The sequence below is a fragment of the Podarcis raffonei genome, chromosome 1, assembly GCF_027172205.1.
Source record: "Podarcis raffonei isolate rPodRaf1 chromosome 1, rPodRaf1.pri, whole genome shotgun sequence".
Taxonomy (NCBI): domain Eukaryota; kingdom Metazoa; phylum Chordata; class Lepidosauria; order Squamata; family Lacertidae; genus Podarcis; species Podarcis raffonei.
The window spans coordinates 41,134,771-41,148,745 of record NC_070602.1 but is presented as its reverse complement, the minus strand read 5'-3'; the positions used below and the strand labels follow the sequence as shown (position 1 = coordinate 41,148,745).

Here is a 13,975-nt window from a genome sequence, read left to right as displayed (position 1 = left end):
GCAAAAAAGCATCAAATGTCAATCACTACTAGGGCAGAGAATAATTGGGAGTCTAGGGTGAAACTCTCCAAAGAAGCAGCCTTTTCTTTCTTGGATACAAATCTACTTATCATACCGAACAACACTCCAATTATTTGAAGGGGGCCTGTAGATAACCTAGAGTAGAGATTATCTTATGGTTCAGTAAGTGGTTAAGAAACAGGAAGCAAAGGCTAGGAATAAATGGACAGCTCTCCCAAAGGTGAGATGTAGAAAGTGAAGACCCTCAAGAATTGGTATTTGGACCTGTGCTTTTTAGCTTGTTCACTCATTATTTAGAATTAGGGGTGAGCAGTGAGGTGGCCAAGTTTGCTGATGAAACCAAATTGTTCAAATAGGGATTGCAAAAGGAGCTATACAAAGTGGATGAATGGTCAGTAAAATAGCAAATGCAATTCAGTGCAAGCAAATGTAAAGAGTTGCACAACAGAGCAAAAAAATCTCACATATATGGTACATTCCTGGTTAGAAACGGCAGTGACTGACCAGGAATAATACCTTGGGTTATAATGGATAGCTCAATGACAAATTTGAACCATTGTGGGGCAGCTGTGAAAAATGTGAATTGCATGCTAAAGATCATTAGGAAAGGAATTGGAACAAGAACTGCATGAGGAATGATTTCAAAATCTGGTGTGTTTTAAGTTTACAAAAAAGGTAAGGGAGGCATGATAGAGCTGTGCATGGTTTGAAGAAAAGGGTAGAGAGATCTTTTCTCCCTTTCTCATAATAGTTGAACGTGGGACTATCTAATGAAGCTGAATGCTGGAAGATTTAGGACAAAAGAACACAGCACATAGTTAAACGATGGAATTCACTCCCACCAACTTGGACAGCTTTAGAAGAGGACTGAAAAGGAGAAGGCAGCTCTCAGTGACTACTAGCCATGATAGCCACGTACTGTCAGAAGTAGTATACGTCTGAATACCTGCTGGGAATCGTGAGTAATGTTGCACTCAGGTCCTGCTTGCGGGCTTCCCATAGACAACTGGCTGGCTACTGTGAAAACAGAATGCTGGACTAGCAGTTTTGTATATGTTCTAATGTGTAAACCTCAAAGGATTCCCCTACTCTTCAAAGTTATTTGTTTGTGATTTTTGTCACTAAGGCAGTGGTGTAGTTTGGGGGGTGGGAGAAGATAGAGTAGGATCTACTAGAAGCTCTCTGAGTGATTTTTAGCTGGAAGCTGTCCACAGTAGCTAGGGGAACCCAGTCAGATGGGCAGCATGAAAATATATGTATATACGCTGCACATGTGCTGCATATATTTACACCAATTGGCAGAAAACACTGTGGGCAACACAACGCAGAGTATTAACCACTATACGATCACGGCCGCACTATGGACAACGCTTCAAGAAGGGTGTCTCCATCAGCTCTTAGGAAGCAATCTTTCTGATATGGGAGGTGATCCTTGAAGTATCCTGGAGCCAAGTCATTCAAGAGCATAAAGGTAATTACTAACACTTTGAAATGTGCACAGAACCAAATTTGCAACCAATGTAGTTGTTGCTGGATAAGTGTAAAATTACCCCATAGGCACCCGTGACAACCTTGCTGCTTTTTTCTGGACCAATTGATCTTCCAAATATTCTTCAAAGGTAATTCCATGTAGAGTGCACTGCAATAATCCAATTTTGAAAGATTTTCAGTGACTATTACCATAGCCAGGCTTGTCTATTTTTAAGTTTTGGAAGTACTTCTGAGGTTTGTATCATCAGCAGGTTCTAATCTCCAAGCGCTTTTCCTCCTTACCTTCTTCGGATGTTTTGCAAAAATTCTGAGTCACTCATCAGTCCTGAACTTGCACTGGATTTAGCTTTTGTTCTGAGTCATCGGGAATCTGATGTAGGTAAGAAGAATATTACTGTCAGGTTTGGCTTAAGAAAACAGCACAAAAATAAAGTGAGATTAGACAGTCAAAAATACATTAATTTGTTATTTTCAGTAGTTTCTTCATAATTCCTATAAATAGTATTTGTAAAGAGTTGTATGTTTTTTGAAGCTTGCTCAAAAGTGTTCATATCCAACTAGTTTTAATTGTAGAACTTGCTTGTTGAAACCCTTACTTTTTTACAGTGGATTGGGTATTTCCTCTCACATGACCTCAGGCAGGAGCAAAGACTTGTGGGAGATAGGCACTTCCTTCTCAGTTTTTTTCTCCTACCTGACTCAGCAAGATATTACTCCTGGCTCGCCTGCTTTTTCAGATAAGTTTTAATTTTGATCTCATTTTATTGTTGCATTATTTTCCCTAGTTTCCCTTAGTTTTAGCAACTGTCTTGCAAATATATATATCAATAAAGCAACCTTTATTGATCTGATTTAAAGATAAATGGAGGAAAATCCTACCAGGGGCTTTTCGCAATCACAGCTTACTTTTAGTGACTGCTGGCTCCATATCACCAACTCAAAAGGAAAGCCCATCCTCTTAAGTGCTGAAGTTTTTTCAGAAAGTAAGGAACGTTTACTGCGAAGATGACATCAGTAGAGTTTTGGCTAATAAAAAGGCTATGTTTCTTTTCCAAGAGAAAGTGGTAAAAGAGAGTTGAGAACAAAGAGACCAATACTTCATAACTTAAAACATGTCTACTTATCATTCAAGGAAGATAATCCTGATGAAAAAAAATGTTTTTACAAAGTTTTGTGAACTACGTCCTAAAGAGTGTGTGACTAAATAGTTGTGGGATTCATTCAGTGTGTGTATGCACCTATCATCAAAACTTTAAACTCATGATGCAGAGTATACTTTAAGCATGCCATATCAAGAACTCCTCCTGAAACTAGTGTGTAACCTGGAGTCAGAAGAATGCATGCTTCACCATTGTCCTGAATGCCCTAATGAGTCTGTACTTAAGGATTTTCTTATGGGGTTAGAATACTTTGAAACTAAAGAAACAGTTGTGTTTAAACAGTGGCTCCACACTGACTGATCGTCCCTTAAAACCAGTTGATGAATTCGTTGATTTCCTGGTTGCAAAATTAGTAGTTAACAAGGCACCATTTTATAACCAAGTCACAGAGTCAACGCTTAAAGCAAATGAAAGCCGATTTGGATGATCAATGTTGTTTGAATTTAGCAGACTTTGCAGAAAATTACACCTGCGTTCTGCAAGATGCTGTTCAAGATTTTCACTGGCATAACATTCAGGTTACATTACACCCATTTGTGATCTACTATAAATGTGAAAGCGAACTGAAGTCTAAGTCCATATGCTTCGTCAGTGACTGCCTTAAACTGCCTAAAACTACAGCTTTTTTCACATTCCAGAAGTCAGTGTTGCAATACTTGAGACAAGAACACCCACATTTAACAAATGTAGTTTAGTTTGTTGATGGTAGTTCATCACAATAAAAGAACTACAAGAACTTTATCAGTCTGTGTTATCATGAAGAGGACTATGGTATGACTGCTGAATGGCATTTCTTTGCCACTGGCCATAGTAAAAATGTGTGCGATGGAGTAGGGGGAACGATTAAGTGCCTTGCTACGAGAGCAAGTCTTAAGAGAACTGTAGAGGGACAAATTTTGAAAATGTACACCATTTATTTTAATTTGTTTCCAAAAACAATAAAAGGAATTCAGGTGTTTTTCACACCATCAGCTGTAAGGTAAAGGGACCCCTGACCATTAGGTCCAGTCGTGACCGACTCTGGGTTTGCGGTGCTCATCTCGCTTTATTGGCCGAGGGAGCCGATGTACAGCTTCCGGGTCATGTGGCCAGCATGACTAAGCCGCTTCTGGGAAACCAGAGCAGGGCACGGAAACGCCATTTACCTTCCCGCCGGAGCGGTACCTATTTATCTACTTGCACTTTGATGTGCTTTTGAACTGCTAGGTTGGCAGGAGCAGGGACCGAGCAACGGGAGCTCACCCTGTGGCAGGGATTCGAACCGCCGACCTTCTGATCGGCAAGTCCTAGGCTCTGTAGTTTAACCCACAGCGCCACCCACGTCCCTTTATCCATCCGCGTCCCTTTATCATTAGCTGAGGTGGGTGCAAACGAAGAGTTCCTGAAGGGACAGTATCATATTATCAGTAGGTGGCACCAGAGAGAACCACTTCTTCAAACCACTGGACAAAAGAACCCTTTTGGTGAAGTGGGTTTCAGTTTCTGACAAATCTTTTAAAGCCACTGTTGGTGATAAAACAAAAGAACTAGTCAATATTATTCCAGAAAGGTTTTATGACAGAAAGTGGTGGATTGGGAACATACTAGACAGCTGTGTAGAGGAAAGGGATGCTAAAGTTCAGTTCATGCATCCACCTGGTCCTTCACCAACATATTTTTGGCCAACTATGAATGACTACTGCTGGGTACCCTATGTGCCAGTTCCTTCATAATCAACTGTAACAGGGAGAACATACGTCATAGATGATAAAGTCCACAAACAAGTGCAGAAATTGGTAAAAAGTATGATGTAACCTTTGACTACAAAGGTAAGCTAACAGTGAAATAATGCAAAAATAACTTCAGATGACATTGTAACATAAGAGGGTATAATTTTAACTATTCTCACGAATGTTTGAGTTATTTCAGGCTCAAAGAGACCTTAAACCTGTACAAAAAAAATTGTAAAAATTTTACTTCAAAATCAATTTCTTTTATAACCACAAAAAACACCCTCCTTATTTTTAAAACATAACAAGTACATGGTTAGCCCATTCTACAAAAGAAGTATGATACATGTGTTGTACCTGAAGGAGTGTCTCTACCCCCATCGTTCTGCCCGGATGCTGAGGTCCAGTGCCGAGGGCCTTCTGGTGGTTCCCTCCCTGCGAGAAGCCAAGTTACAGGGAACCAGGCAGAGGGCCTTCTCGGTAGTGGCACCCGCCCTGTGGAACGCCCTCCCACCAGATATCAAAGAGGAAAACAACTACCAGACTTTTAGAAGACATCTGAAGGCAGCCCTGTTGAAGGAAGCTTTTAATTTTTAATAGACTATTGTATTTTAATATTCTGTGGGAAGCCACACAGAGTGGCTGGGGAAACCCAGCCAGATGGGCGGGATATGAATATATTATTATTGTTGTTATTATTATTATTATTATTTATTTGCGCGCTACGGCTTACCGAACCTGCCGGGAATAAAATGACAAAAATTCACTTTGAATGGTCAGTGATCCTTTTCTGTGGCACTTAATACCATTTTTATACCTTATTTTGAAAAAGACCACAAATAGCTTTAATAAGCCCAATTGGTTGAAAAATAAGCGAAACAGGAGGGTTTTTTCTAAACTGATGCAGAAATTGCATTAGCCTAAATTGCGTGAAAATCGGAATTTTAAAAACATTCTCCTGCACCCAATTTTGAACCAAAAAATCTTAAAAAAATAATTTGAGGTTATCTTGTAGGTATCTACACATAATTTTTTGTGTGTTTGAAGAAAATCTGAGTCTTGAGAGCATGGCCGAGTATTAAAATCAGGTGATTTGGTGTGGAATGACCACTCTGCTAAATCAGACTAAAGGCACATCTAGTCGAGTATCCTGTTTTCAACCGTAGTCAACCATGTGCTTCTGGAAATCCCCAGAAGCAGAGTATAAGGCCAACGGCACTCACTTCATTGTGTATCACACAGTGCCTGCTGTTTAGCCACATGCCAGTAAGCTTTCATGCTGACTAGCAATTGATAGATGTATGCTTAATAATAATAATAATAATAATAATAATAATTTATTATTTATACCCCGCCCATCTGGCTGAGTTTCCCCAGCCACTCTGGGCGGCTCCCAATCGAGTGTTAAAACAATACAGCATTACATATTAAAAACTTCCCTAAACAGGGCTGCCTTCAGATGTCTTCCATAAGTCAGATAGTTGTTTATTTCCTTGACATCTGATGGGAGGGTGTTCCACAGGGCAGGTGCCACTACTGAGAAGGTGCTCTGCCTGGTTCCCTGTAACCTCACTTCTCGCAATGAAGGAACCTCCAGAAGGCCCTCAGCACTAGATCTCAGTATCCAAGATTTCTATGAACTTGACTAATATCCTAAAGGTATCTAAGACAGGGGCCTTCACCACATCTTATGGCAGTGAATTCCGTAAGTTAGTTATATATTTTATTAACATAGAAGTATTTGATTTGGATTCAAATTTAATTTTTAAGCTGTCAGACTGCCTAAAAAGTCTCAGATATAACTTCATTTGGACCTTTTTGCTGAGAAATCCATTGAAATGAGCATTTAAAATAAAACAGCAGGTGGTGGGGCAGCGATGGTATAAGCTGGAGGCTACGTAACTAGGGACGCAGGTGGCGCTGTGGGTAAAACCTCAGCGCCTAGGACTTGCCGATCGTCAGGTCGGCGGTTCGAATCCCCGCGGCGGGGTGCGCTCTTGTTGCTCGGTTCCAGCGCCTGCCAACCTAGCAGTTCGAAAGCACCTCCAGGTGCAAGTAGATAAATAGGGACCGCTTACTAGCGGGAAGGTAAACGGCGTTCCGTGTGCTGCGCTGGCTCGCCAGATGCAGCTTGTCACACTGGCCACAAGACCCGGACAGCGCTGGTCCCCGGCCTCTTAAGCGAGATGGGCGCGCAACCTCAGAGTCGGACACGACTGGCCCGTACGGGCAGGGGTACCTTTACCTTTTTATGTAACTAGATGGCACAAGTGGCACTAAATATACTGAACCTAATTAACAGAGAGGTGTAACATTTCAAAAGGATTATTTAGTGGTGGTCAAAAATTCTGGGTGCAATTAAGTCAGTTTTGTTGTTTTTAAATGGATTAAGTTCCTTGCTAGACAATATTTGCTGAAGAATATGGTAGCCAGTTTGCAAACAGAACTTCCTCAAAAGATTTTTCTGACCCTCTTGACACCCTTGCAATAATATCTGCAAAATTAGCAAACTTTCATTTTGTGTCATATCCACATCATACATCCAAAGCATTTTTATAGCATTTAACAGTCCTGGCTTCTTCAAAGCAACCCTAGGAACTGTAGCTACTGGGAATTGTAGCTCTGTGGGTGGTAAAATGCAGTTTCTTCCCAGGGGGAGCCATGTCTGTTAAATTTGTAGAAATGTGCTTTAAATGTGGAAGTGGCATTAAATTGTTAACCATTAATGCTGTACAAGCTTCACTTACAAAGCTTGAAGTAGGTAACATTTGACAAGTGTAATGAAATGTATCTGAAAATCAGAGACAGCATAGGATTTTGTAACCCTTGAACTTGGGAAAACATGGTCTAAAGCGAAGGATTTTCTGTGCCTTTTAGGGCAAATGTAAAGGTTCATTCTTAACCAAGAACCATGCAAGGACATGGGATCTAGGGTTACTTCTCAGTTGCCAAGGAAATTGGCTCAAAAAAACACTGGAGGCAATAATAAATTTCTCATGTGTATTCTCCAGGCATAAAAAAAATATATTGTGCAGAGAAAGTTCCAAACTCATATGATGATTCGACAAATGTCCAAAGCTTAGAAGATTTTCATTTTTCTGTTTTTAACACACTTGTTTCATTAATCAAAGAAATAAGGGTTTTAAAAATACATTCTTATTCCTTGTGTTTTCTCTATTTGATAGTGTTCTAAGCTTGAGATTTGCAGCAATATGTTTGCTTTAGTGGCATGGCTTGTAAATGCAGGGCATTGAAGCAGAAATGTGAAACATCAGATGCACAACATCAAACTGCTCGGATATTTTAGGCTGCACCTCTGTTAATTATTCATAAAGAATTTATATATAGGTCTGCAAGCGCTGCTGATGCCATCAATAAGAAAAGAGTTGAGATGTGACTGAAATTGGTGGAGAGCAACCAGTCTCATAGGTCTCCCTTTAACTTAATAAATTCCCATTTGAAGTCACATTTGTTTCTTGAAAGTTAGAGTGATGCTGGGGCCGGTAATCAGTGTAAACATAGAAATCATTTCCCTTCAAATTAGGACTATGGCATTACCAGGCAGCACAAATAAAGCACAGCTTGTTATGAACTTGGTCTTACTAGCTCCCTTGTGTGTTTTAAAGTCATGTTTCTGCTGCTCATTTTCTTTGAGTTGAGTGGTGTTTGACTGCACTGTTTCCTTCTAGAGTTCATATCTGCTTCAGAACTACTTGTTTAAATTGGATTCAAGAATCCAAGGGTTTTGTTGTTTAAATTACTTGCTCCTACAATTTGAGATCTCGTGTGCATGTTCTTCCTTGTCAAATGTACGCAGTGAAAATTAGGGGAAAGTTGCTGAAAATTATATGAGTTACATTGAACTCTGACGTGCAAGTTGTGTGTATATTTTAAACCCTTGAAGCAAGAGGCACTGGCAAGAATGGCTACCTGAACTACTAGGAACTGGCAAAGAAAATGTTATAACACAGAAAAATGTTGACCTGCTTACTGTACACTGTCATTCTGTGTATAAGAAATTAACTGATAGTATTTGAGGCTGCAATTATGTGCCTGTTTATCTAGGGGCAAACTCCATTGAACTTAGTGGGACTTAACTTCTGGGTAGACATGCATTTTATTTAACATTTATTTCAATATTCCTAAGCCACTCTTTTAGGGGCTCACAACATATTAAAGACATAAAATTCATTCATAACATAGTTACAAGCCATAAAACCACAATCTATAAAACACAAAAATCTATAAAAAATAATAGCAGCAGTAAAACCATGCCAGCAGAAAAACAGTATAAATAATAAAACAAGCAGATAAGCATAACGAGTTTCAAAATAGCAACAGTTAAAAGACAAAACAATTAGATTATTAAGAAAAAACAGTATGAAACAAAGGTATTCAGGGCTCGTTTATGTATCTATGAGGAGCTGTGCCTTCAAAGAGAGAGAAGCATTTTTTTTCAGTATGTTTGAAACATTATAAATGTAATTGAGTGTGAAAACGAAAAGGGTTTTTGCAACCTTTTAACCTGGACAACTTTTCCAAATTCTAGGGGATGTTTATCTGTCATACACACATTTCAAATTTCTCTCTTCAGTCCAAAATGATTTCCATATCAGCTCTTAAATTATATCATACCAGAATGAAACAATAAAATAAGTAAAACAAGCAAGCTCTCAATCATTATGGTGGTGAGAGTGAGCAAACCAATTTGAGACCTCCTAATCTCACTGTGTACAGGGGGAGACAAAATCATCTCTCTTAGTAATTTTTGTGGCGGATAAGTAAAAATGTAGCTAACATTTAAAATCTACCCGCTTGGGAAATCTGTGTCTACATACTTAAATTCCTGTGTATTTCCCTCCCAGAAACAATAAGGACAACAAACGTTATATTGAAAAACTGTCTTGCCATCTGGATGATCATCTATGTCTTATGAATATTGCATGCCAGGTGGTTTGAGGGGGAGAATTTTCAAAGATGTTTGTTTTGTTCTGTATAGTATGGATGATAAACACATTCACTACATATCTAAGAGGTATAAAACTGAGTCATTTAATCAAGATTATATATGTAAATATTGTCTTTTTTGTGATACTGTTAACTAGCAAGGGAAAAGTAGAGGCAACTGCCTGCTTGATGCTTGCGCAATTTACTAGAGCACAGCTGAGTCTCGTGTTTTTTCATTTGATTTTTGTTTTGGCTGAGAGACTTGGCGAAACCTATAAAGGAAATGTCCCATTTACTCCTAGGGTCAAATTATTTTAGATTCATTGTGTGACTAGCAGCCGTGTTAAGGGACCTTAAAACATTAATCCCAGCTGAGATCTGAACAACCCTCTCACCCTTCCACGTGCTGCAGCTAGCCTTTTAAAAAAGCTCTTTCCCTCTTAAAGGAAAGTCTCAAGAGCACGTGGGGCAAAACACAGCTGGAAAATCTCCACTAGTTTTCATAATGCATAAACACCAGGCTGTCCACTGTGTGCCACTAGTTACTCCCACATCTGATGATTTTTCTGACTTGAGTGGAATGAAGTTTCCTGGGCAAGTACCACTTTCTTTCGACAAGATATATTTCAGTCTGCATTCCCATCTTGAACAACACTTGGGAGGTCTCTCTCGACGCTTACTGCAGTAGCTTCCCTTTCTTCCTCTTAACAGCTGTTGAACAGTCCAATTTTCACTATTGCTTCAGCTCCTGCAAGTGACTGTTTAAATTCTATCCTGCTGTATTATTTGACCTCTAAGCAACTTTATTGTGAATATGTATCTTAATAGCTTTGTATCATTTATGAAAATAACATTGCTCTAGCACACATGTTGCACTGGGGAACGCCATGGTAACATTAACAAATAAGCATACAAAGCAACTTGTTGAATACTGAGTTGGTTAAAGATTTCGAAAAAAGAGACCTGGACTTAAATCCAGCCGTGAAACTCAAGTTGCTTTTGGCCAGCCACACACACTCAGGCTAACCTGCTTCACAAACAGGGAAATCTGGTTGCTCCATGCTTGCTAGGTTGCTAGGATCCCCTGTGTTCCTAGAAGCAAGAGTGAGATGGGATACACATTATTAATGTTACTAGTAGTGGGGTCTGGCAGTGCTTGGGATTTTTAGAATAAAAAAATTATTGGGGTTTGTTGGTTTGTTTTTTAATAGAGAGTGTAATTTGTGAACTTGGACCCAACATGCCAAATGATTGGGGAAATCACACTAAAGTCACATTTTGCTCCTCCGTCTTGATTCAAAATGGTGCCTGGTATTCAATCATAAATGAAGTCCCCCAGTTTGGGAACTCCAGCATGAGTCTGACCAAACCGTGGGAGGCAGTGGGAAACAGGAATGCCTGACGTGCTCTGGTCCATGGGGTCACGAAGAGTCAGACACGACTAAACAACAACAACAACAATTCTGAGTTTGGCGATATTGCAAGAGGTGACCGAATCTATTCCAAAAAGTCTATGAAGACATGCCAAAATGATGTTTTGGTCCGTTACCTTGATTCAAAATGGCACCTGGCAAGCAAACAGTGAAGAAGTCTGCCGCCTCTACCTCGGAAACCCTTATGCAGTTTGGCAACAATACCTTGAGAAGTGGCTGAAACTATGTACAAAAATGGACATGGTCATGCCAAAGTGATGTTTTGGTCTCCCATGTCAATTCAAAATGACACCTGTGTCCAAATGGCAACCACGTCTGCCACCCACCTGGGGAGCCCTCATGCCAAGATTGGTGACGGGATCTCAAGCAGCACCCGAAACTATAAAGGACAAACAGACAAATGGCTAGACAAGCCACTTTTGAAAATACATATTCAGTTCGATAGTTGGAGTGAAATACATCTTTTGTGGTTTTGGGAAACGTAGCTTCTCTTTCCCTGTTATGTTAGCCTTGCGTTTTAAACAGCTATTGCATTTTACTTCAGAGAGCAAAGGAAAACGTTGTGTTTACAAACATTTAATTGAAGTGCATTTAAACCATTTTGTTGTCAGTTCCAGTTACTTTTGCTTGGAATTATGATCTGTCAGTTTTTAAATCTGGAAGCATTCTCAGGCATTGCCTGATGGTTTATTAGTATTCATGATGAAAAAAGACATTCTTTTCAGACTAAGATAATTTTAAAAAGATAATTGGTTGGACCAACATTCTCATTAACCTAATTTGCATTAAATGTGCTTCTGTGAATTGTAGTTATTTTTTATTTTATTTGAGAAACTTGCTCTGTGGTTTTTTCTACTGCCTGCTTAGAATAATTCCCCACCGACTTTACTGGTATCATTGTGGATCAAGTGGTTTGAGGACACTAATATTTCTTTATTTAGAAGGCTTCATCATAGGGTCTGGCATAATTTACTCTCTTCATTTCAGTCTCATTGTGCCTAACTGGCTAAAGGAACAAACTGTCAGTAGTTTGGAGGCAAATATATTTGCTCTAGTAAGTAGAGAAGTTCTCAATTATACAATATAATACTTTTATATATACACTATATATTTTGGAAAGTCTGTCAGTTTGTTCTCTATAGGTTCGGACGCCTCTTGAGATATCCTTGCCAAACTCTTCACAAGGGCTCCTGAGGTGGGGGGGGCGGGGTCTATGTCAGCATTTGGGTGCCAGGTGCCATTTTGAATCAATATGGTGGATCGAAATGTGACTTTGGTGTGACTGCACCTGTCATTTTTGCATAGGTTTGGTTGCCTCTTGAGGTATTATCACCAAACCCAGCACAAGGGTTCCTGAGGGGCAGTGATGGGCTTTGTCACTGTTTGGACACCAGGTACCATTTTGAACTAAGATGGCAGACAGAAACATGACTTCACCCAATTATTGGCATGAAAGGCCCTAATTCACAAATTACACTATCCATTAAAAAACCCACAATGTTTTGGGGTTTCTCAAAAATCCAGGGCCGCACCAACCACTACCTACGTTTCTGTGTGTGTGTGTGTGTTTTCCCACCAGACAAGACAACGAGACAAAACACTGAAGAAGTCAGGGCTATTCCAGCATGCTGCTTAGAAATGGAGATAGATTGGTCAATTCAGATACAGGCTTGACTGAACTACAATAGCATTTTTGTAATTTAACATACTGTGATCCTAACTCTTCCATAAGCCACTTGAAGAGTATTTTTAGTGGCTTGCAGGTAATGTTTCTATTTACAAAAGTTGGCCATTGACTTTCATAGACCTTCTGAGTCTGCTCATACTCGGCAGCTAAACACATTTTGGAAGATGAAGGTGTAATGCAGTATGTAAAATGCTGAAAGAAATAAAATGTTGAAGTAAAATCAGATTCTAGTTTTAACAGTCCTGTCACCTCTTATTTCATACATACAAACTGAACTGAAGTGCTGTTTTTAAATGCAAAATCTATCATATTGTATTACAATATTGTAGCCTTAATGGAAAATGTTTTTAACATTCACTCTGTGTGGTGCCTTTGGAAAAACGAGCATGTGTCTTAAGTGATTGTGGGAATTGAGTGCCAGTTACAATAGGTTGTATTTAGCTCATTTCTGTTCAATAGGGTTGTCTTGCACATACATCTGCACAGACACACACAGGATACGGAGGGATGGGGCTGGGAGGGAACCTGAGGCAAAATAGAAGGTTGTGAGTCTGAATCTTATTACCTCTGACTAGTCCTTATTCCCAGGCACTCCTTGTATTCTCCCCACCACCACATTTATAATCACCATGTAGCTCCTGCATTGTTTTAGCGATAACAAAGGATATTTGTGTGATTGTTTGGGGCTTTTTTATTGTTCTAGGGTGTTGGCTTGCTTGAGCGTTCTATATTGATATACTGTTAAAATATGAGAATTCTTGATTTTTCATTCATGGAACTTTAATCGGTTTTGCTGTTTATTTGGCAAATTTATTGACACATGTGCCACTTTATTTGCAGGGGATTCCTTTACCCAGTTCAGATTTGCTGAAGAAAAGGAGTGGATTGCAGAAAACCTTTGTCCGAAACAGGTAATGGAGAACAGCCTGTTCTTGAAAAGATTGCTGTGTGCATTTTATTTCAATTTCTGCAGGGCAGATGATGATTTATGCACAGCCAGTAAAGCTGGTGTAGCATTGTGGTTAAGCTTGTGAGCAGAATCAGGAAGTGCCTGATTCAAACCTCACCTCCGTACAAACTCTGTTCTCTCCCAATATTGCCTCAGCCACCCCACCCACCTTTTCCAATTCAGAGATTATATTGCTGGCTTGCTTTGAGGATTACGGAGGTAATAAATGTAAAGTGCCTTGAACATTGGAAATGGTCTATATAAATGCCAGATTTTATTAAAACTTGGAGAATAAAAGACCCTGTAGAAAGCTATTAGGCAAAACAGAGTAGAATTAGCCACACATGCTTAATCTTCTCATGTCAACCTAGATAAATATTCCTGTTCTAGAAAATATCTTGGTGAACATGTAAGGCAGCCCCAATGCTAGTGCCTCTCTGTGATCTGTTGCTGTTTGACTGTGCACAAGATGGGAAGAGAGGTCATTGTATAAGCTCAACCATGATGGAATGGGAAACACGCAGAGGGTATTTAGGACTTAAAGTTCTCTGAAATGTACATGGAACTCTAGTTTACTG

General features: G+C 39.5%; 1 protein-coding gene across 1 annotated transcript in view; it reads left to right on the top strand.

Annotated features, from left to right (window-relative positions):
• AVEN (apoptosis and caspase activation inhibitor) overlaps nt 1-13,975 on the top strand; it is a 113,151-nt gene that overhangs the window by 89,242 nt on the left and 9,934 nt on the right. The window contains exon 3 of the mRNA XM_053382012.1: nt 13,289-13,359. Within this exon, the coding sequence (XP_053237987.1) occupies nt 13,289-13,359 (71 nt within the window). The remainder of the gene's footprint in view (nt 1-13,288; nt 13,360-13,975) is intronic.